This window comes from Furipterus horrens, unplaced genomic scaffold, assembly GCF_987537825.1.
Source record: "Furipterus horrens unplaced genomic scaffold, mFurHor1.1.pri manual_scaffold_16, whole genome shotgun sequence".
Taxonomy (NCBI): domain Eukaryota; kingdom Metazoa; phylum Chordata; class Mammalia; order Chiroptera; family Furipteridae; genus Furipterus; species Furipterus horrens.
Window position 1 is genome coordinate 11868905 of NW_028327186.1, and position 24150 is coordinate 11893054.

At 51.9% G+C, this 24150-nt stretch overlaps 1 protein-coding gene across 1 annotated transcript in view; it reads left to right on the forward strand.

Annotated features, from left to right (window-relative positions):
- The window catches only part of ADAMTSL3 (ADAMTS like 3), a 108485-nt gene that overhangs the window by 81255 nt on the left and 3080 nt on the right, over positions 1 to 24150 (forward strand). The window contains exons 21-27 of the mRNA XM_090263691.1: positions 862 to 1933; positions 7104 to 7231; positions 9218 to 9346; positions 16424 to 16606; positions 19181 to 19364; positions 19712 to 19907; positions 20877 to 20977. Coding sequence (XP_090119817.1) covers positions 862 to 1933; positions 7104 to 7231; positions 9218 to 9346; positions 16424 to 16606; positions 19181 to 19364; positions 19712 to 19907; positions 20877 to 20977 — 1993 coding nt within the window. The remainder of the gene's footprint in view (positions 1 to 861; positions 1934 to 7103; positions 7232 to 9217; positions 9347 to 16423; positions 16607 to 19180; positions 19365 to 19711; positions 19908 to 20876; positions 20978 to 24150) is intronic.

Sequence of the window (24150 nt, forward strand, 5' to 3'; positions counted from 1 at the left end):
ACAGAATAACATGTGGGGCTGCATTGTGGACTGAGGGCAGGCAATGTGGTACAAGCTGAAATTGGAAATCATTCTGGCGGGCGGCGGAGAGCTGCGGAAGATGACAAGTCTTACAGAGGAAAAAAAAGGAAAGAGAAAAAGACAGTCATATTTCTTCTTTACCCCACCCTGTTCCCTTGCTTGCCAACACGTAGGTCATAGAAGCAGACGGGAGACAGGAATGTACGCTCCCAGCTCAGCCAGCGCGCCCTGAGCAGGCCTCCTGCCTTCCCCGCGGCTCAGGGGCCCTTGCTTGCTGCAGTGTGGCTTCTGCATCCCCTTCCTCTCCCCACCGCCTCACAGAGCCACGCGAGGAGCTTCCCTTCTCCCATCCTCCCAGCCCCTGCGGGGTCTGCACCCCCTTCCCGCTGTCCTCCCACACGTGGCGCTGACCCTGCCCTCGTCACGTCTTCTAGTGCATCCCGCGCAGGCCGGCAGCACACTTTCTGCCTTTCCTCAGGACACTCATTGGCTGGGATCAGCCTTGGACGGTTGCTCTGCAAAAACTTCTTAGCCCTGTCTGCTGTGGCTCAGTGGATTGAGTGCCAGCCTGTGAGCCAAGTGTAGCTGGTTCGATTCCCAGTCAGGGCACAGGCCTGGATTGCGGGCCAGGTCCCCAGTTGGGGACGCGTGAGAGGCAACCACACATGGATGTTTCCCTCTCTTTCTCCCTCCCTTCCCCTCACTCTGAAAATAAATAAATAAAATCTAAATAATAATAAAAAAGCTAACAATAGAAAATATATTTAAAAAAAAAACCAACTTCTTACTGAGAGATTTGTGAGTGTCTTTTTCTTTTGCATCTTTTTTTTCCCCTTGCAGAAATGAAACCAGAGATGAAGACAAAACCAGGGGAGCAGGGTCCTCAGATCCTGGGTGTCCAGAGAGTCTACATCCAGACGAGGGAAGAGAAGCGTATTAACCTGACCGTGGGCAGCAGGGCCTATCTGCTACCTAACACCTCCGTGATCATTAAGTGCCCCGTGCGGCGGTTCCAGAAATCGCTGATCCGGTGGGAGAAGGATGGCCGCTGTCTGCAGAACTCCAAGCGGGTGGGCATCACCAAGTCGGGCTCCCTGAAAATCCACAGCCTCGCGGCCCACGACAGCGGCGTGTACCGCTGTGTCGCGGGCTCTGCCCAGGAGACTGTCGTCCTGAAGCTCATCGGAACGGACAACCGGCTCATTGCGCCGCCGGCCCTGGGAGAGCGCTCCCGGGAGCTCCCGGGGATGGACCACGGCAGAGCCGACAGTTTGGGAGCCACGTGGCATAAAATGCGGCAGATGTGGAACAACCAACCTGAGCTTTCTCGGGATGACGGCCAGCTGAGCACCCAGCCTTTCCTCAGAGCCCTGCTGGGTCACTGCCACAGTTCCGCGGGAGATCGCGACTCCTGGGAGCTGAAAAACAAGCAATTTGAAGCAGCCGTCCAACAGGGGGCCTACAGCATGGACACGGCCCAGTTTGAGGAGCTGATACGCAACATGAGCCAGCTTATGGAGACGGGGGAGGTCAGCGACGACGTTGCCTCCCAGGTGATATACCAGCTGGTGGCCGAGTTAGCGAGGGCGCAGCCGGGGTTCCTGCCGTGGAGGGCCTCACAGGAAGAGGCGCCTCCCGCGGCTCAGCTAAGAGGGGACACGGGGCATGTGAGCCAAAGCTTCAGTGCGAGACACTCGGGCAAGCTGACGTTCAAGCCAAAGGGGCCTGTTCTCGTGAGGCAAAGCCAGCCCCCTTCGGTTTCATTTAATAAAACGGTGAATTTGAGGATCGGAAACACAGTGTACATCACCAAAAAGACTGCGGTCGTCAATATACTGTGCGAGCTTGCTACCCCCGGGGAGGCAACCTATACGTGGACCAAAGATGGAGCGTTGTTACAGCCCTCGGAAAAGTAAGTAGGAGCAGAGTTCCGTGTTCCTTTTGCAAGACCTTGTTAATGGTTGTTCCAGTTTTCTCGAAAATATTTTCAAATTCCTTAAGAATGGGTTTCCAGCAGGATTCTTTAGAAAAGAAACTCAAGAAATGGAAGGAAAGAAACTCAAAAAAATGTAAGGATGCGTTTTTCACATATGCATTCGAATTTTTTAGCATTAAACAGTGTAGCCCCCATCAGTCACATGCAGGCGTGATACGATGGTGGGGAGTGAGGCTGGGTTTAAGCACGTCTGGTCTCTCCCTCGGCAGAGCACTTACCACTGGAACATAAAAACCATCTAGGGACAATTTAAAAGGAGGCACACTTGCAGTCCTCCTATGTTGCGCAGGAATTGCAAATCAGTTCACAGTGCTCTTACACGTCTCAGACATGCAGGGTCTCCCCTGAGCAGGCATCAGCCCCGTGAGCTTGGCAGGGCCAGGGTTAATCGTCTCCTGTGATGTCACCGAGAAACAGAATCGTGTGACTAATTCATGGCCAGTCAGAACCAGGGACCCTGCCTCCTGAACATGGCCAACGATGTCTGAAGGTCACACATGAGGAGCCTGGGCAGAAAGGTTGGGTGTCTGAAGTCATTGCCTACCCCACGCAGGTTTTTATGTCATAAAATCCAAAACTAGAAAGTCAACAGTTCAGAGTTTTCTGAGCTGTCTGGAACAAAATAGTAAGTCATACATTATTTTATTGTGAGCTGTCCGTGTAAATATATCACAATTCATTTATTTTATATAAAATAACGGGGAATAACAGAAATAGTGGTTCCTTTTGCATTTCTTACTGTCTCCAAATCTTGCTCTTCATACACATAAGACTGTAGACATTTTGCTTTTTTAAATTTGCATTTAAGAGTTCGCGTTGCACCTTAACTGCCTCTGGGGACAGTTAAGAGACACAAATAAAACAGCAGGTGTTGCCTTGTTTTGTGGACCTCGAAGCACGCTAAAAACGCAGGCTTTACTTCAATCATGTCTGTGGTGTCTTGAACCTAATCTGTGGTCCCCAGAGGGAAACTAGGTGAAATTCAATGTTTTATAATAACTTCCTAGGCTATGTCTTAGAATGAAAAGATGGAGCACATTTATTTATTTTTTTTAACGTGTGTGCCCTGGCGTGAAATGAAATTTTAGATGTGGAATAAACCTCCCAGATCCACAAGTTTAGCAGTTCTCAAATCTGTTTCGTCTTTAGGGCCCCTGTAAGTAATGGAGGGGCCCAAAGAGCTGCTCTTCACATGGGTAGTAGCTATTGCTGTGTACCACATCTGAAGTTAAAACCAAGAAACATTTAAAACGTCCAGCGATCAATTCATTTAGAAACAGCCGCCATCTGCCGATGATGCGTGCTCATAAGTAATGTAATTTCCAAAAAGCCCTACTGTCAAAAAACATTACCTGGTAACAATGGCATTCTTTTACCTCTTCGCAAATTAACGTCTGGATTAATAAAATACATCTGAATTCTCCTGCTTACTCCTGCATTGAATCTGTTGGGATATGTTGTTTGACCTGAAGCTTCTGGAGGAAATTTGGCCTCACACAGAGAGACGTCAGTTGGGAGAAAGAAGGAATAATTTAATAGCCTTCTCAGGGGCCTGTGGCTGTTCTCTGAATCTACACGAAAACGAGGCGAGTGGCCTTCTACCCTTCGAGGCTCGTTGGAATGTGGAATCTAAAATCGTAGTAATGAAATTTTGGTATTTCGTTACGATGAAATCTAGTCGTTCATCGTACATGCTGAATGGATCTTCCACCGACACAGATTTTATAACTTCACGTTGGTCCTTTGGAAAATATGGGATCTTCCAAACATTGACAAGCTTCCTGAAATGATTCTGAAAATACACATAATCTTTAATATCACTACCCATCTCCGCAGAAAAGTTTTCGAGCTTTGAGAAAGCCTCTGCGCGAACAAGGGGGGAATAGGAATTTTCTGAAATTCAAATCTCCACTTGGAAGTTCGAATTTCATCATCGGCCACAAATTCCGTCCGTTGATTTCCTTGAGCTGGCCAGCTCATTTGTGTTCGTTTCAAGAAATGTTTGCCAGATACCCCAGTCCAAAGAACCATAGTTTGTCTGTTAGTCATTTTCTCAAGAGAAAAAAATGGTATTCCATGACAAAAACCGTTCAGGCCCTCACACCAGCATCAGCGCGTCGTGCGGACTTCCCATTTTGACATACAAAATATTAAAAACATATGTACTCCAGGGTTGTAAAATTAGTAAGTTTTACTGCTTTATTAAGAACATCCTTACGGGAAACTGGCCTTTTTTCCCCCTGCAAGCATGTGGAAGCCAGAATACCGCGACAGCCGCTGCGGGCTGGCACCGCTGCCCCGGTTCCTGCTACGATGGCACAGTTCTGCCCGCCTCTGCTGCTCCCGTGGCTCCGGTGTCACGGCGCTTACTGTTGCCGTGAAAATCGCTTTGCCTTTTGACCTCACAGGCACCGGGGGTCCGTGGACCACCTGTTGGGGATTGCTGATCTAGCTCCATAATTCCATCTTAGAAATTGTAAGAAAACAGAGGCTGAGAACGGTGACGTGGTCGCTGACCGAGGGCCACAGAAGTCCGGCAGGGCGACAGGAGAGCACCGTCAGCTGAAGTACATGTTTGTTGACTTGAGTGGGTTTTAAAAAGTTTGACTTGATCGACAGGAATTCCCATGAGTTACAGAGGCTGAGACTCCTGGAGGTCAAGTAAAGAGGAGATTTTAACGTAGCACTTCCCACTCGTGCCTTTTGATATTGAAACGCTTCCATGTGGCTGTTAAAAGGTTTTATTTTATCTTACCAGGCTGGGGAGCCCATTTGGTTAGAGTATCATCGCTGTACGCCAAGGTTGCAGGTTCAATCCCCAGTCAGGGCACAAACAAGAAGCAACCAATAAATGCACGGATGAGTGGGACAACAAATCTCTCTTTCTCTCTTTTCCTCTCCCTCTTCTCTCTAATGTCAATAGATAAAAATAAATTTTTAAGTTTTTTAGTTTTTAAGCGACTAAAAGAATAAGATCCATTTTTATTTCCATTGTTTCCAAATTTACCTCATTCATCTGTCCAACTTGTGTTTAATTCCTTTACATAACAGAGAGTCTTGCCCTTAGATATATTTTTCTGTGTGCGTCGGGGCACCCGCTGCGTGAGAAGTCTCAGCTAGGAAGGGAAGGCTGTGGGCAGGTTCCCTGGCCGGGACGCCGGGGGGAAGGTCTCTTTGTCATCACTTTAAGTGAAGAGCAAGTTTGTGCGGCAGAGGCCAAGGTCAGGTCCCTGAAGGAGCCCTGGTTGCTGGTGCTGCAGCCCAGGGCTGACCCAGGCTCTGTCGTGCGCTCAGCTATACAGCGCGGGGATTTTCCCTGCGCTGTCCAAATGGGACCGGCAGACCAAAGGGATTATTTGAGAATTGCTAAATCACACAAACATAGAGGTGACGTAACTTAAGAAAACTCTGCCGGGTGCTTATGTTTCAAGCAGAGTTACTACCATAGTGAACCTTTTGTTCTTCGTCACCTGCCCCTTCGCAGGGATATGACAGTGAACCAGACTCCAGCCCTACTCTGCCCCACGCCTGTTTTTGTCCTGGGACGTGCGGCTGTTTGGATTCCTGCCGACCTTTGTGCATTTTCTGTGTGTGTTGCTGAGTCTTCCTAGTGTGTAGACTCTGTGACATTATTCCTTTCTATTCTGATCATTCACACGCTTTGGCATCCAAGGTCTTGGAGAACTTGCTGTATAAAAGTCCGTGAGAAAGCACAGCTGTGAATAAAATTTGGTCCCTGCTCTTGAAAAGATCACAATCTGGTGGGAAGAAATTGACTTTTCATCAAATAAATATCTGAACCGGAGCAGAAGGAGCCCAGAGGGAGCCGAAGATAACTCGGGGAGTGTTGGGAACAGCCCTGGCGGAGGCTGCATTTGATCCAGGACACAGTGGGTAGGTCAGAGTTTGCCAGAAGGAGGAAGGACATTCCAAAGAAAGTGAACAACACATGCAAGCGCTCCAGGTGATGAAAGGCTCTGGGATGTTCTGGAAGCCATTGGACGTTCATTCCGGCAGGAGCATGAGGCAAGCAACGCGAAGTGACGGGGGAATGAAGACGTGGCCCAGTTCATGAAGACACGTACCGTCTGTAGCAGTGAGAACGGTCCCTGTCTTGCTGAGATCTGTGAAGCGGGATGGGCCAGCGGGGACAGGAGAGTACGGGCAGCTGGCCCAGGTGATGTAGAAGCCGCATCAGATTGTTAACATGTTGCGTTCGGATGGCGAGAATTCTCGTCATTTGATCGCGTAATTTTAAACAATTAAATAAGGTTATTTAGACGTTCAGTAGTAATTTTTCATTTGCTTTTTTTTATTAAGGATAGTAGTAGCTTAATTGTTAATTTCGTGAAGTCATTTCATTAATATTAGCCATAGAACCATATTTAAATTTTAAAACCTGCCGGAGCAGAGGATTAAAAGGCATTTAAATATCCCAGTCCGCAACGCGTTAAGAAATAAAGAAAATGAAAGCAGAACAGACACTCTTGCCTGTTCCCTGATGAGTTAGCTAGCTTGCTGGGATGCTGGTGACCGGCTCTGGTTCTCCAAGTGGTGTTGACGCGTCTGTGACCATCAGCCACAGGGAGGCCTTGAGGGCCTCGCACGCGTGAGCCCTGGCTCTGAGCAGGACGTCACGTTCCAGCCCCGTGCGGCCTCAGCCTGGCTGCCTGCACCCGGACGGGAGACAGTAGCCATTGCCAGGCCCACGCATGTCCAGTGTGAAAATCCAAACCCAACAAGTCACACCTGCAGTTGGTCAGGGAGGATTTGGGTGGTGGGTCTGTCTTTTTTTTAAATGTGGTAGACGAAGCATTCAGTCCACCTTGGAAAGTCTCCTCTCGTGCAGCCTGAGGTAAGGAGCCTGGGTCTGGAAGCTCCATCCGGCTGCATCTACCATTTCTGTGCGTTGAAGCTGAGAGGAAAGACTTTTCCACCCTCTGGTCCGTGTGATTTTCTGCCCGTTGGTCATCTTGTGGGATCCTTGGCAGCCCGAGTTTGCTGCTGTCTTTCTCTGCGACTTGCTGTGGTCCTAGAGCAGTTAAACGCATCACGTGACTACCTCTTCTTTCTAACCGTCCTGCAGAATCACCTTTTCTGGACCGGGGAGCTTGCAGCTACGGAACCCCACGCGGAAGGAGCGAGGGCTGTACGGGTGCTCCGTGGCCAGTCCCCTGGGCGCTGACGCGGAGAGCTCTTCTGTGCTGTACGCAGGTGCGGCCGCTGTCGGGGCCTGGAACCCCGGGGTTGCGGTTTTAACCGACTTTCGAGCAGGAGTTTTCAAACTTTTGGGGGGGTGGTTGGAAACACAGATTTCTAGACCCCATTCCCAGAGGTTCTGACCCAGCAGGTTTGGGGTGGAGTCTGAGAATTTGCATTTCCCACTGGTTCCCAGGTCATGTCGCCGCAGCGGACCTGGTGGTCACACTGGGAACACGGCTTTTCTGGAGCTCTCTTGCTAAGAATTGGGGGTCAACAGGACAACATTCCTTTGGGGGTGTTTTTATTGTCAAAGGGCCGCCAGCCGAGGAAAGAGGAGAATTCTCCTTCTAAGGTTGCTGTGAACCTCCCCGCGGCCAACCCACCAGCCCCTACAAACGCTTGGACGGGAGCTGCACCTGTACATCAGTGCGTTTCTTCTCAGCGATGCCATTTTGACATAAAAACATGCTTTTAGTATGAGGAACAGTTTTAGGCGGCCAGGTTGTAAGCCGTGCTTCCTTGTGGCAAGCTCACGCTCTGGGATTGAACATGAAATGGGAGAGCCCCCCCTCCCGCTCCCTGCTCTGTGGTATCTGGTGTCTGTGGTCCCATTGGGCTGGGCTGAGCAGAGGGACATGATCAGAGATCAGAATCCGGCACTTGGACGCGTTCCTGGTGGGCTCTGTGGCGGGCACCTCACCTCTGTCAGCTGAGGGAGTGGGACCCCTTGAATCTGGGAGGCTTGACTCTCAGCCCCTCCCCTGCATTCCGGATGGAGGCGAGGCTTTCAGGACTTGATCCTCCTGGGTTATTGTCTCCTGGGAGCTTCACCTACTTTCCAGGAAACATTCATTCCAAGGCTCTAAAATCCCTGCGAGGAATAGAAGTCCCCCTTGCAGCTCACAGATCCCCCCTTAAGTCAATCCTAGAACAATCCAGATTCCCGGATGAGCTGATGATCCGGTGCCAGGCCCCGCGGGGGGACAGAGGACATGCCGTGATGGCTGCAGCCCCCTCCCAGCCCAGGAGCCCCCAGTGTTTCAAATCTCAGGATAGCTTTCCGCCGCCCCCGGACCCCCAGGGGAGAACGGAACACGTCTTCCAACCAGGCTGGTATTCTCTAGCCCACAATGCATGGCAGCCACGCAGCCGGCTACCCTTCACGGCCGTTTGCGGTCTGTGCATAGGTGACAAAGCAGGTCCAAGAAATGTGGCCTCTCCCTCCCTCCGGGGGCTCACCTGCTGAGGGTGGAGTGGGAGAGGGGAGCTCTCTCAGCTTCCTCCTTGACACCCACCTTCTGTCAGCCCTGGATAACCAGAGCGTCTGCCTCCCGCAGTCTGGGAGGCGCGGGATGGTGAGAATGGGTGTTCTCGTGCCTTCCTCCCGTTGCCAGCTCAGGCCCCACCAGGTGACTTTCCTGAGGGGGTTCATGACTCCCGGTGTTCAAAGTACATAGTTCTCAAAACTCCAGGGAAATTCAAGTCCTTGACTGGGTCCCTGACGCTTTGTGACCTTGTTTGTATCATTTTCGCCACGCAAGTTGGATGCGGGTTTTCCTTTTCAAGTTTTCTTTCTGGAAAGAAGAGTCAGGTGCTGGCTGGCTCTGGTGTGTTTGGTCTCTTAGCTCCTCCGAGGCTGCGCTGCAGAGACATTGCCCCCGGCCCTCTTTCCTTCTGGATTATTCCTCCTTTATCAGGGTATCAAATGTATCAGAGAGGGACTTGGTTATACAACCAAAATATCCCCATAGCCTACATGTGGTTGTTGCCATCAGTGCGTCTTTGTAGGGATCTCTGACTGGATCCATCCAGCTGTCCATCTGTCTGTCCCGTGAGTGCCCCCAGGCTGTGCAGACCCCTCCCATCGAGGTGCAGAGAGAGCCAGGACTCTCCCCTGCTCTTGGAGAGCGAGCACACCACCATCTGCCCCACGCAGCACGGGTGACCGACGCGCCGAAGCCTGAACCTAACGTAGTTCTCTGTCTCCTTTGGATTAAGAGACTCCCGTCATCTTGTTCGTGGAAAGAAACGTCACCAGACTGGAGCGCAGCCCTGTGTCCGTCGTGGTCGGGAGCACTGTGAAGGCAGCCCTGGGAGCAAACCTGACCATCCAGTGTCCTGTAAGAGGTGAGTGTGGTCACTCCCAGTGGGAGCGCAGGTGGCCAGAGACACCTAGACCGCAGTGTGGCCGTCTTAAAAGTCTGACTTCCCGGGGAAGTGACAGTGGCTCTGTCTCTCAGGGGTGAGCTCACACCAGCTCACAAGATCAGTGTGTAAAACACATTGTTGTGTGTGTGTTGTTTTTTTTTAAATTTTAGAGAGATAGAAAGGGACAGAGAGAGAGAGAGAGAGAGAGAGAGAGAGAGAGAGAGAGAGAGAAGCATGAATCGGTTGCCTCCCGTATGCGTTCTGACTGGGGATCGAACCCACAACCTTTGGGTGAACGGAACGATGCTCCAACCAGCTGAGCTACCGGCCAGGGCAAAGAGAATGCTTCTTTACTCCTTTCCAGTGAGGACTGTCACTGCCTTGCACACTGTCCTGTTCACACTGGAAAGATCAGAAAACTCTCTGGAGAACTCCCAGGCCCCCCAGTTCTCTTGGAGTGCCTACAGCCGCAGCCATTTCACGTGAATCTTCCAGGCAGGCGGTTGCTGGGTGAGGGGGCAGTCAGAGCAGTGAGCTCCTCTGTGGGAGATCGGTAGACGCGTCCGCCGGCTGGAACAGGCCAGGGGGACAACAGCGTCAGGGTCCCCTGGCCGAGACGCTCCATCCTGGACCGTCCTTGGCAGGCCCTCACTTGTCTGTGCCTCACTATGTCTTCCTGCTGCCCATCGGACTCGGCCTTTCCTTGACAGAAGTAACACCTTCCGTCTGACCTTTGCCTTCCTCTTGGGCCATGCAGCCCCTTTAAGCCACAGGTTCTCAAGTCTTCACCTGGCCCCCTGCCTTCCCCAAACTGAGGTCAGTGTCCTGGGCTGCTCACGTGGCCGCCGTGTGGGGCCTGGGGGTGCATGTGAATAATAGGTTCCATCTGTTTCTCAGAGACACTGCCAACTCCTCAGTGGGAAGACCCACTCTCTTTTTTTAAAAAATATTTTTAAATTATTTTATTTAATTTATCTGTTTTTAGAGAAGGGGGAAAGGAGAAAGAGAGGGAGAGAAACATCACTGTGTGGTTGCCTCTCATGCGCCCCCAACTGGAGACCTGGCCTACAACTATAGGCACGTGCCGTGACTGGGAATCGAACCTGCGACACTTGGTTCACAGGCTGACGCTCAGTCCACTGAGCCACAGCAGCCAGGAGGAGACCTAGTCTTTAAAGGTGACCTCGCATATGCCCTTGAGCTGCTGTGCATCGATTTAACTCTCTGCACAACTGTGTTGTCCTGGCCCCCATGTTCTAATGGGGTGGCAGTAGGGGTGGCCACTCAGGACGAGCCTGGCCGGGGCCGTGACCCAGAGAGCCCCGAACTGGGGGAGCCTCTGCGGCTGTGCTCGGTCACGCCGCGAAGGTGCGCGGAAGGAGAGGCTCCGAGCACCGGTCCGTCCAGGCTTCAGGCCTGGCCCCACCCCCAAGGGCCAGCGACTTGCCCTGCGTCCAGACTGGCTCCTCTGGCTCCACAAACAGTGGAAATTTGCTAACCCCCAAGGTATTATTTTTCACCTCTTGGAAGTCACTGCCGTGTTTGGACTACACAGACGTTTGAAAAAAAAAATCCCCTCCAGCCTCCCAGCTGACTCCACCCACAAATACATGAGTTTTCTGGCAAAACGCACCTACCATTCCTCCACGGGCCCGGCGTTCTCTGGCCGCAGCGAGGAGGGAGGCAGAACGGAACTTTCCGTTGCCAAAGCCACAAATGTCTGGAGCTCCCAAAGCCCTCCACCTGCAGAGCATTCTGCAAAATGGATCTGACTTCTATTAAGAGAAACCTCAACATTATTTCTTAATTTCTTACTTTCACGATCATTTAAAATCAGGCTTTCAGGGGGATGAGCTGCGGGAAGGGTTGTGGTGTGGTGGTCGCAGTCAGTCAGGGGTGGGTTGAGTGGAAACCGGTTTTGGGATGGAAGCCTCGAGCCTTGGCCTGTGGTCCATCCCTGTCCTGCCCCCGTCCCACCGCCCCCTGTGTGCTCAGCTCTTATTAGAACTGGTCCCATTTGGTCTTTTTTTTTTTTTTTTTTTTTTTAAGCTGGCAGGCATCCCCTGTGGACCGGACCCCAGGAACACATCAGGAGTCCTTTCCTTTTAAAAATAAACCCGCCTTGTTTTGAGCTCGGTGCCATTTTAAATAAACCTGTAGTGAACTTACTGTGTTTTCTTGTGCGCAGAAGCCGTAGCTAACTCAGCTTGTCACGGAGAGTCGCCGTCTTAAGGACAGGTGGGAGGCTGCTGAAGGGGCCGAGGTGCGCGTTCTCCGGACAGCTCTGCCACTCGCTTGTACGGGGCCCCGCCTCTGAAACAGGGAAGGTGCTGTGTCAGCAGGAGAGGGGACTTCCTGTCACAGACGAGGACTCACATCCACAAACCTGAGCACTGCTTCATGAAATTATATTTTTGTAGTGCAAATTGAGATGATTTCCGTAGATCAGTAGCATGTATACATTTTTCTTTTAATTTTCAGTTGCCCTTCAGACATTTTTGACTACTAATTATAATGAGTTTGTCCTGGCTGGTGTGGTGCAGTGGGTTGAGCACCGGCCTGAAAACCAAAGGGTCGCCGGTTCGATTCCTGGGCAGGGCACATGCCTGGGTGGTGGGCCAGGTCCCCAGTTGGGGGCACGCAAGAGGCAACATTTTTTTTTTTTCTTTTTAATTGTCTTCTAAATATGGGAGGAAAAAAAGTTTGACCTGCACCCTCTCTGCCACCTTCTGGTGAGAAAGGGAAGTTCCGTCTGAGGAAAAGGACCAGTCAATACCAACAGCCGCGTTTTTTCCCGAGGGTCGATGTTTAGTGAGAGCGCTGCGTGTTTATCCTGCGATTTTCTGTTGTGGGTGAATTCTGCGGTGCCTGTGTTTCTTGGTCTTCAGCTCGTTGGAGCTGCAGCTCAGCTCCGTCTTTGCTCCACAGCGTCCTTGTGGCGTCAGACTGAGTTATTACCTTTCTCTACTGCATTTAATAATGTCCCTTCCTGGGGAGGACTGGGAGAACATTTTTGTGGTGCAGCAAGGGTATGTGGTTAGATTCCTAAACGCGGCCTCATCTCTCTGACAGCTATTTTCCCCCGTCCAGCAACTATTCGTCTATATTATATCGTGTGGAATTTAGTGGTTGTGATTTAACATCTCTGTCACAAATCCCTTCGAACACGCCCCCAAAAGAACCATCCCACCAGAAAAATACATTTACCCACAAAATTGTGCATATGATTTTCAGAACACTTAAAAAGAAAACCTCTCCTGGCTGGGTGGCTGGCTTGGCTGGGCCTCATCCCATACACCAAGAGGTTGCAGGTTCGATTCCTGGTCAGGGCGTGTAAGGGAGGCAACTGATTGATTTTTTTCTCTCATCATGAATCTTTCTCTCTCTCTCTCTCTCTCGCTCACTCGCTCTCTCTTTCAAATCAATACACATATTGTCAGGTGAGGGTTTTTAAAAAGGAAAGAAAGAAAGAATTGTAAGAATCGCCTGCTTACTACTGTTTAATGAACGGGCCATGTTCGTCTTCCCACCATGTTCTAAATGACAGCTCACTTATTTTCTTGATCAGGTGGCTTTTGAAATTCATCCCCTTTACGATGTTTACCTCTCTTTTTTTATAGCATCTAAAATTCTTGAAATAGCTGAAATTATTTTTTAAGTACATTTAAAGCCTCTTCTCCCACCCACAAAGGCCATGCCCCTCCATGCTCACTCCTGATTTCTTACTTCTGCCTCCGGGACACAAGCCTTCCCAGCCCCCGCTGCTCTTCGTCCCACGTTGAGTCAAACGGTCTGTCCCAGGGGGTTGGAAATTCTGTCCATCCGTTCAGCACACGTTTGCTAGGCCCAGCCTCGTTGTCCAAGTGCGCAGAGTTGAATAAAACCTGGTCTCCCTTTTGATACAACCAAGGCGAAGAGGATGTAACAGATGCAGAGGTGTAAGTGTTTGCCGAGTGCACCGTTGCCTTGGAGGAGGGAACCATACAGGCTTCTTGGGGATTAAAGAGGCTTGCAGAAGAGATGCCACTGCGTCCAGCCCCTGGGAACGAAAAGAAAGGCCCCTTGCAGCCAAAGAAACGGCATCGATGCAGAAGCGTCGCAGCAGTAGAGCTCCTGGCTGGCTTGCAAAGCTGCAGGCGGCTCTGGGTGACTTCACGCAGAGGGCGTGAGGCAGAGTGAGAAGAGGTGGGTTTAGAGCAGCGGGTTGCGGCTAAAACCCTAGCCTTCTTCTTACCGGCGGTGCAGAGACCAGCAAAGTTAGCAGCTGAGCAACGGGAGGACCCAAGCTGTGTGTTAGAAGGCACGCTCTGCCTACCAGATGGGTAGATAAATTGTCAGAGGGGAGTGGGACTGCAGAAACGCCCTGGCTCTTCGGTTCATCTGGTTAGAGCGTCATCCTGATACGCCAAGGTTGTGGGTTTGGGCACATATAAGAATCAACCAAAGCTCTGGCTTTGACTTTGAGTCTTGTTCTTCAAGGAAGATTGGGGGTGGGGGGCGTTTTGGGGTTTGAAGGTAAAATGTGCCATAAATAGCATGGCCCCTTTCTGGCCTATAAATGAGACCCCGGAGAACGGTCCAGCGGTGAACTGTGTGGGGCTCATGAAATAGGACTGGGGGAGCTCCAGGGAGCAGCCCCGTCCCAAGCAAAGCAGGAGTCCAGGGCTCCTGAGAAGTCAGGGGTGGCCCCACCAGGAGGAGGACCTGAGTCAGCAAGAGGAAACCTATTTTAAAAACCATCGAGGAACGACTCTCGGTGATAGAGCTGGGGATGGATGCTATGACCCGGACTGTTGCTGTGGCCTCATATGACATCTTGGGGGGACCAGCTGAGGTCAGTCTCCTATCGTCCTTCTGCGAAAGAACAGAAAGAACTTCAACAGGCGGAGAACGTCAGCAGCTCTTCCAGAGACATGTGACTGGTAAACGCCAGAGCCTCATCTTTCGGAGGCATTTCTGGAGACAGCCCCATGGATGGATAGTTCTTGATATCCAGAAAGAACGAAAAGGTATACAGTTAATGCAAAAGACGAGATTTCCTTTCGGAGTGTCCTGCCTTGGGCAGGCGAGGCCTGCAGTGGGGACCAGAGAGGACTCCGTGCTGGGAACGTGGAGCATTCACACGTTTTCCCTGTCGCCGAGTCTGAACTCTTGTTTATTTATTCCATCGATCAGTGGTGACTCCTTTTGTGGTTTGCTGACTCTGTATTCAGTTTGCCTCTCATTTTATTGACTGGCGATATCGTTTCTTCATATGCCCTGGAGGTAACTCATGGTAGCTGACACTTTTAATCGTCTTATGTGAAAAATACAGAATATCATAGGACGGTCGGGTGGCTGGAAGAAACCAGCCAACCAACGAAAATGTGCAGGTATGATCTACGTGACATATTGATAGAAAACTCCAGCACTGCAGCGTGGTCTGAATAGGCCAAGCGTTGGATAGTGGGGACTAGTTCGTGGGCCTTTCAGAAATGAAGGACAGTTTTTTTTAAACAGTGACTATTTTCAAGACGCCCCAGAGGTGCGGACTTTCTGCAACGCATGTTCCACAGCCCCTCCTGATCTGAACTTTGTTTCCACGACAGTGGCCTTCCAAAAGCAATCTCAGCGCTGTGGAAACAGACTTGAATATTTCAACGCTGTACGTCTGGGGGGAAATAGTCTGTCTTTGAGGTTAGATAAGTAAGTTTAAACTCTTTCTGACATTTTATAGCTGTTTCAACAGAGCAAACACTTGCAGTTTTGAAAGGCCGTGGAGCGCAGCGGTCTGAAGGGTCGCATCTGAATTTCCCCGGGCTTCGGGAGTGTTCACATGTGCAACGATGCTTCTGGGTTCTTCTTTCCACAGCCCTGAAGACCTTGCCTCTCCGTTTGCATCTGAGAACTTGCCAGCTTTTACTACGTTTCCTGCCCTTGCCTGTGCAGGAGGGCTGCTGTGGCTCTCAGGTGTAGGCTTGAGCGTGAGCGTCTCTGACCCCGGCCAGCTCCCGAGTCTGGCAACGGCAGAGCCTTGGGGAACCCACTTGTGCCCGTTCCCGGGGGCTGACGCTGCGTGCGCCCCTGCCTCTCACTCTGGCTCTCTGTTGCCCCCCATCAACCAAGATGCCAAACTCAGTTTCTTGAGTAGTTTCTGCTCATAGCAAGACGTCTATTATTACCAAGCATTTGGCAATTTTTTTTATAAATTAAAAACAATTTTTTAATGTATTGATTTTTAGAGAGAGTAAAGGAGAGAGAGAGAGAGAGAGAGAGATTTATTGTTCCACTTATTGATGCATCACTGGTTGATTCTTGTGTGTGCCCTGACTAGGGATTGAACCTGCGACCTTGGCCTATCTGGATGATGCTCTAACCCACTGAGCTACCTGGCCAAGGCTGTGGCAAATCTTTAAAGCAAGACCGTAGATTCTGGGGTCATGGCAAAGGCATGCACCTTACCCCCTTTTATTGCATCTCCTGCTCCCTGCCCTCCTCACCCTCATCCTTCCTTTACTCACGATTTGGGGGGAGAAATTCTTTTAATTCCTCATGCTTCCTCAGTGTCCAGAGATGTTACTTGGAAGAGTTCATATTCCTCCCGAAGGAGGAACACTTCATTGCATGCACACAGAGAACAATTTAAAGATCCGTATTAGATGGTTTTGTTTTCCAAAGCCTTCTTTGTGACAACCCAGCGCGGGGGACTTCTGTCTGCACGTCCACCCTGGCTTTCCGCAGCTCTTCTTTCCTGACCCCCCGCCCCATGTCCACACTCAGCTCCACATTTCTCTCCCCTCCCCGTACACAGCGACGCCACCTGCTTTGCCTCTGGCTCCTGGACTTGGACACGTAAACTGATCAGGTGCTCTGTGGACCAGAGAGCGCCCTTGGCTGTAACCGGACCCCCCGCCTGCCCTCAAGGAGCCATCGAAGCAGAAATGGCCGTTTTTCCTCTTATAGGTGCCTACGCCGTTGGCTGGGCTGTGGTCCGCGTGCTCAGTGGGTCTTGTCCTACGACCCGGGGCCCTGTTCGTAAAGGAATCTGCCTTTGTCACCGTTGTTTTTCTTCCAAAGGCGTCCCTCGGCCCGCGGTGAGGTGGGTGAAGAGAGGGGGACCTCTAAGTGACAACATCTCGGTGCTCGTCAATGGGTCCCTGTGGCTGCAGAACCTGTCCCTCGAAAACAGAGGCACCTACGTCTGCAGGGCCACCAATGCCCTCGGGAAGGCGGCGGCGGCATCTGTCCTGGATCTCCTGGGTAAGCGCCCGTTCCGGTCGTTCTCCGGGTGCATCCTGGCCGACGTAGGACCCCGTGTGTTGCCTCTGGAGCTGAGTAAAGGCAACGGATTGGAAATGGTTTTCCCTATTAACCACCAGCTCTTCTTTTAGGAGGTTGTTACTTTCTGCCCAAGCACCCGCTCTGGGATGCACCCCTTCCTGCCCAGACTCAAGGCCCTCCATGTTCTGCATCTCCCTCTGCCTCACCCCGGACCCCAACTCCAGTCCAACCCAACGTACCTTCCCCCCGCTTGCTGGGGGGCCCCAGCCTTCTCCCTTGCCCCTCCCCTCTGCCCTCACCAGTCCCTTCCCTTTTATACTGAAACGCTTGTGATAGAAGACGCAGTCCTGAGAGAGCCCACAGAGCGCATACCCCAAATGGGCCTCGTTACTTGTGAGGACACAGCTCTTAGTTTTCCAGTTTCAAAATTCTTGCCCATATTAATAGAGGGAAGGTTGGCTACGAATTCTGGAATCCATCCTTTCATATTTTTTTTTCTTCTTGCGGATTTTATTATCCGTACATATGTAGTCACTTAGTTCCATATCAGTGCTTGGTAAAGAGAACCGAACCTAAGCACTGCAGGCTTGCCAAACTCTCCCGGAGGCCAAGGGGGAGAGGCAGCGTTGGGAAAGCCAGCAATTCTAGAATCACAGGCATCCATACGGAGGGTCGCAGCTCCTTAGAGCTCAGAAGTAGGTCAAGGCAGGACACACAGACACTCCTTTTGGACCCTGTGCTACACGACACCAATTGTACAGGAACAACCGTGGCTCCATCATTTCAGCCTTTGAAACCTTGGGCCAGTCCCTGCCATTTGCAGAATGTATCCCGTGGAATATAAGTCTGCAGACTGGGATCTAGAAGCCCGGTTTCCAGGCTTCCGGCTCCTGAGATGCAGAGAGTGCAGCACTGAGCGGTCCATCAGCCACCCAGCTTCTGTCATGTATGACATCCTTGTCTGGGGGTATTTATAGAACATATTTCTCCTTCTCTTTTATATGCATGGTTATCCTTCATTCTACATTTGTCTTAACCCGTTCTGGCTGCTGCAACAAAATACCACAGACTGGGTAACTTACAAACAACAGACATTTATTTCTCTTGGTTTTGGGGGCTGGAAGTCCCAAATCAAGGCACCAGGAGATCTGGTGTGTGGGGAGAGCTGGCTTCCTGGCTCCTAGTCCACATCCCTTTGCTGTGTCCTCAGGTGGCAGAGGAGTGAGGGAGCTCCCCGGGGCCTCTCTATTGGGGCACTAATCCCATTCACGAGGGAATGGCCTGGTCACCTCCCAGCCCCACCTCCTGAGGCCAGCACACTGGGTGTCGATAAAAATAATCGGATTCACCAAGTGAACATAAGGAGGAAATGAAAAATTGAGGTTAAAGTACCTAATTTGTACCCATCACCTGGAAGGTTCTCAGTAAGCTCGGATATTTATAAAAGGTTGTTTTAAATAAACAGTAACACCAGACCCAACAAATGATGCCCCGTGCTGCTTATGACAGATGTTCAAAAAGTCAGGAGACAAACTGGAGGACCAGTTGATGGCTTGGCTGCGTGAGGGAGCCGTGGATGGAGCTGGTCGCTGTCTGTTGCTTGTGATGGTTACAAGGAACTCGGGCATGTGCCCCGATCCCACACAGATCTCTGTCCTCATCACACCCGAGCTCGTCTTTCTACCGAGTGTCGGAGGGACGGGGACGGTCGTGGTCAGCGGGGCCAAGATTGAAAAAGCAGTAGCTGCTGGGGGTGAGCGGCTTCCGCTTTCCTGAAGGACGCTCCCATTGTTACCTTTCCAGGCGTCTTCAGGGAGAATTCTTGGTGCCGGGGCAGGACTCACCTGCAGTTCAGAGGAGGCGTGAGTGGAAAAGGAAGAGGGGGCGGAAGTGCCTCTGTAACCTTCCTGCTTAGGCCTGGTCCTTGCCAAGTCAGCTTTCATTTCTCCACCTGATCCACTTTTTAAAAAATCCTCACCCGAGGATATGTGTATTGATTTTACAGAGAGAGGAAGGGACAGACACACACGCAGAGAACCCCTGATCGGTTGGTTGCCTCCCCTGCATGCCCTGCCTGGGGATCGAACCCGCCACCTTTTGGTGTACGGGACAACATTCCAACCAAGTGAGCCACCCGGTCAGGGCCGCCTGATCCCGTTTTGAGAAGCTGAACCCGTTTGCGGCCCCCGGAGAGGCTGTCCTCTCCTGTCCTCCTGGCTCTGCCGGAGGAAGTGGAGGCTGCTCCGCGCACCGCCTCCCTCGCCCTGGGACTTCTCTGGCGGATCCCGCCGGCCTGCCTCGGCCCCCTCCCAGGCTGTGGTCCAAGGGCCCCCTCCTGGCTGTCACTCCCACCAGTTACTGCACTGAGCTCGTGGAGGGAAAATGAGATTTGAAGGACCCCCTTGTGCTCCGTGATGGCTTGCTCTCTGAGCGCTACTCCGCAGAGACAGGCAGCACAGCGGAAAACAGCACGTGGTGGTCCTCAGCCACGTCCCAGCCAGCCCACGCATTTCTCACTCGGGGCCGTCATGACATCTCATTTCCTCCCCGCAGAGCCTTTTTGGAAGCTTGGTAACTGGACACCATGTTCTGCCACCTGCGGCCGCGCGGGAGTCCGAGTTCAGAGACCCCGGTGTGTGCTGGCCGGCGGGCAGGAAGTGAGTGAGACCCTCTGCAGTCACCTCCAGAAGCCTCTGGCGGGGTCCCAGCCTTGTCACATCCGGGACTGCCCCTCGAGGTACGTGGAGAGCCTCTTCCGGTCCCATCAGCACCGGGTTTTCGCTTGTTTGCAAAGGCACCACAGTTTGGACTCTGTGGCGGGCTTTCTGCGAGGCGCTTTCTGTGGATCATGTCACAGGCGCCCGGGGCCACACAGGTCTTAGGTCCTCGCCGACAGCCCTGCCTCACCCCGCTGTGGGTCGTCTGTCCTGCTGACTCTCTGGCCCCCCTGGTAAGAGGCTGTCTGAGGAGAGGGCCAGGCATCACCTGTACTGGGGCCCCACCCATCGAGGCAGGACAGTCACACCATGATGAGACGCAGGCCTGGCATGCCAGTCCTTACTGAGCTGTTGTTTTTGTCCCCAGGTGGTTCACGAGTGCGTGGTCGGAGTGCTCCGTGTCCTGCGGGAAAGGGTTCCGCATCCGGCGAGTGACATGTAAACGCACCCAAGCCAGTGGCTCTGTGTGGGCGCTGTCTGCAGCCGCGTGTGACCCCAGAGGCAGGCCGCCGGGGAGAAGGCCATGCTCCGGCCGCCCGTGTGTCATGGAGCCGGGGGGCCAGGTAAGGCTCACGGGGCTCATGTCCAGATGTCCAGACAGTGCTATCATCATCATCATCATCATCATCATCATCACCACCTTGTGTTTAATAGATTTTCAAAATTGTTATTTTTCAGCGACACGTGTCCTTCAGTGTTATTTTGTGTTAGTTTCAGGGGTGCACACAGTGGTGAGATAGCCATGGAGCACTTTACAAAGTGACCCCTGGATATTGTCAGCACCCACCTGGCCCCGTGCACAGTTATTACTTGTTATTGACTCTATTCCCCGGGCTGTGCTTACGTCCCCATGACCGTTCTGTCACTACCAGCTGTCCTTAGCGCCTTCCCTTGTTTTCACCAGTCCCTCCCCTCTGACAACCATCGGTCTGTCCTCTGTAACCACGAGTCTGCTTCTCTTTGGTTTGTTCGTGTACTTCGTTCTTCAGATTCCACATGCGGGTGAAACCATCTAATAATATGTTTTTAATTTGGGGGAAAGAAGGGGTTGGTCTCTACAGTGAAGGCGTAGGTCTGGTGTCACGGGTTACGTTTGGGAATCGCGGGGCCTCTGGCTTTTAATACAAAGGTGAACAAGGGTGGGGCCTTTGACCGTGGAGGCTGCAAGGGGGCCGGTGGGGGACAGCGACCAGCGCAGGCTTCACAAAAAGGAGCAAGGGGCCCTGGTGACGTGGGCCCAGAGGCGCAGATCTCGCATCCCCCACGCCACCTCAACTAGCGTTGTAAGAAAAGTATCTGGAAAAAAACGTTCATGCCATGTGTAGGAACCTGTATTAGTCTTCTAGGGTTGCCACAGCAAACCACCCCAGGGGGGGTGCCCTCGACAGCAGGAATTAGTTTTCCTGCAGTTCTGGAGGCTGCAAGCCCAGGGCCGCGATGCCGGCGTGAGGGCTGGGCGAGGCCGCTCTCTCCGACCCTCAGAGGGCCCGCGGGAGCTCGCAGGCTGTCACTGAGCTGTGCTTCTCTCCCAGTGCCCCGGACGTTGCCTGGGCCGCGCCACGAGGATACAGCAGCATCCTGTCGTCTGCCAACACAACAGCTCCAACGACTCCGGCTGTGACCACGGACACAGGTACCGGCCCTGCCCAGGGCAGCGCACGGCCCGCCCGCCTCAGTCTGGGACCGGGACAGCCAGCTGCCCCCTCTCATACCTGCCGACTCCTAGCAAATCACGGTTTCTCGGCGTGCCACCCTCAATAGTACGCGTTATACTGAAACAGGAGTCAACGTGTACGCGTGATGAGTACATGGGATGTTTGGAGGTTGAACACGCAGAGAGAGACACCCCAAAGAGAGAAAACGGGTAGCTTTCAGAATAGACAGACATTGTGTTGCTCGATATACAAAGTTGGTCAAGCCTAGTACTATTTCACTTAGGTCTGCAGACTCGGTCCTCTCACGTTTTCAGTGAACTTCTTTACTCCTCTGTGAGAAACCGGTTTGATTAGGATATCGGCATGGTGGTTTAGCAGAGAATAAAATAAACGTGCCTTGTCAAGGGGCTGCCACAAGGTAGGAGTTTGCTTTCCTCTTGTGGAAAAGTCTGAGCTGGCCGATGATTTGGGGTAAAGAGCTTTGCTCCATGAAGTCACTCCGAGACCCAGGCACCTTCTGTCTGGGGTCAAGGTTGTCCCAGAGGCATGTGCCCCAGCCAGAGGGCCATGAGGAAGGAGAGAGCACCGAGGGCACCCTAAGGAGTCAGTTTAGACTTCTTGCTCTTCTCGTGTGACCTTGGACCTCCTACCTCTTATCCTGCAAAACAGGGACTCCTGGGCACTCACGGTTGGGACGTTCTGATGAGTTAGCCTAAGCAACCTGGGTGGTAGAAGACGCTCCGTCCGGCGCACATGGCTCCTCCTTCACATCCCAAGTCCCACTGGAGAGCAGGAGACAACCTTGACATTTGGCTCAGGCGCCATCCTGAGCCTTCAGTAAGGTCTGGCAACGGAGCATCAGTTTCCTGTTCCCCACTATACAGTGGAAGTCAGAGCCTTTCCCCTCAGATGGGGGGCATTTGGAACAGCCATCCCCCTCTCCACAATCCCATTTCCTGTCTTTCTGAGAAGATAGACCACCCATGCAGTGATATGTGCCATTCAGATATGTTCCATTGCCTTCTCAAAGATGCATTTATGATACAAACCCATATGCGGGTGGAGTTTCCTTTTTCCATCCCAGACGTGGGGGTCGTGAGCTTGCTTTTTCTACTTACCAGTACATTGTCAACATCTCTTTCATCGGTTTATTCTTTTCAGTTGGACAATATCACCTCATTCCATGGCCATGGCCATTTGCTTAGTTGAGTTTGTTTGTTTTTCTGTTACAAACAAATGCTTCAGGAAACATTTGGAACATATATCTTATGCACAAAGGGTAATATTCTTATAGGATGAATTTTAGGTATGGAACTTAATTGCCAGGCATGTTCATGTTGATACTAGATGACCATCAAAATGTCTATACCAACGGTATATAAAAGCTTCCATCTTTGCCATCAATGTAAGATAGGTTTTCCAGTCTTTAAACATTTTTTAAAACCTTCCCTGGAGGATATGTTTATTGATTTTAGAGAGAGAGTAAGGGGTTGGGGGGGAGAGAGAGAGTGAGAGAGAGATTGATCGGTAGCCTCCCATACATGCCCCGAGTGGGAATCGAACCTACAACCCAGCTGTGTCCCGACCAGGGACCAAACCCGCGACCTTGCGGTGTACCAGATGACACTCCAACCAGCTGAGCCCCCAACCAGGGCAGACCTTGTCTTCTCTTACTCAACGAACAGCCTCTCAGGCTTCAGTTTCTGGTTCATTTCAAGCTCCCTGTGACCCTCTCACTTTTTCTGTTGAGGAAGCTCAGTAGCTCCTTCTGGCTTCCCTCAGGCCCTGCCTTCATCAGATGTGAAGAATTGTCTGTAGTAGTTAAGGTTTGGGGGGGGGGGTGGGCTAGAGACCACGAAAGTCAACTCAGAATGCTGTATGCAGAGAGGGCGGGAGATTGCTGAGGGAGACGGGACCACCCGCCACTTGTGCGCAACAATTTGGCATCCTTTTAAACACATATTTTGAGTATTCTTGGAATATTTGTTCAACCTTTTGCAGAGGGAAGCCGGCCTCGGTGTAGGGAGACTGCTAAGGAGCACTCAAGTCTCTGCCCTGTTTTCCAAAGAAACTCCAGTTTTGGCCCCTTAGCTTCCCACTCACTGGGGAAAGCAAAGGCCGTGCAGTTCACAGGCCTCCTTCCCGCGCCGGCCTCTCACAAATCCTAAGGACAGTGGGCTGTGACAGTGTTCTGTGGACACTTTGGTGGCGTCTCCCCCTACTGGCTGGTGTGGGTCTTGCTCCCCTTAGAGACGTTCAGGTCATCATCATCATCATCTCTCTCTCAGCACATTTCCAGTGTGGTTTCAATGCTCCTCATGGGACACGCGCCCTGACAAGGAGTCTTTCGTCGCAGTGCAGACGGGTCCCAGGAATGCAGAGGGAGTGCGCGTCAGAGCTCAGGAAGGACTGTAACCAAGACAGGAGCAGGGGTGGGGGGTGGTTCTCCCTCCATTTTTGCGGCTGTTTCTGTTTCATTCTTTGTTCTTTCTGAGCACTGTTTTCTTTTCCTACGTCTCTGACCCGTGTGGCAGAATACGACCACTACTACCCCAGACTCCATCCAGCAACTTCCGAATTCTTGGGAAAAAGACAGTTATTGATCCAGCTGAGGGTAGAGTGCTTTTACAGCCGTGTCTGGGTGGGAAGACATTCTCTCGCAGTGCAGATGTATTACCCGGGAGTCCCGGCCCACGGAACAAGGTTCCATACCCCGCAGTGCCCCCCCCCCCCAAGTGGTCCCAGGGTAGATACGTCTTAAAAAACCAGAGGGCATTCATTAACATCCTGTTCTGTTTTAAAGGGTAAGGAACCAGAGGTGGCTTCCTCTTCTCAAAGGGTCTTTGTTAGGCCTGATTACAAGTCGTGCTGTGGCCTGAATGTCCAGAAAAGGGCATTTCTCTTGGCAGACAAGATGGCGCACGCGCGAAGCGTACCCACACCAGAATATGCTTCAGGCGCTCGTGTAGCGAAACCTGAAGTGTTCTGATGGGTTTGACGTGTCTTGTGACTCATTCGTCTCTCCCTTGCCTGGACGCATCTTTGGAGGCGCGTGCCTTGGCTCGGTGTCGGGAGCGAGCGAAAGCGCGCAGTCCGCTGCCTCCCCGATGGTCAGGGTAGCCCCACCGCTTTGCGTAATAACAGCGAGCAA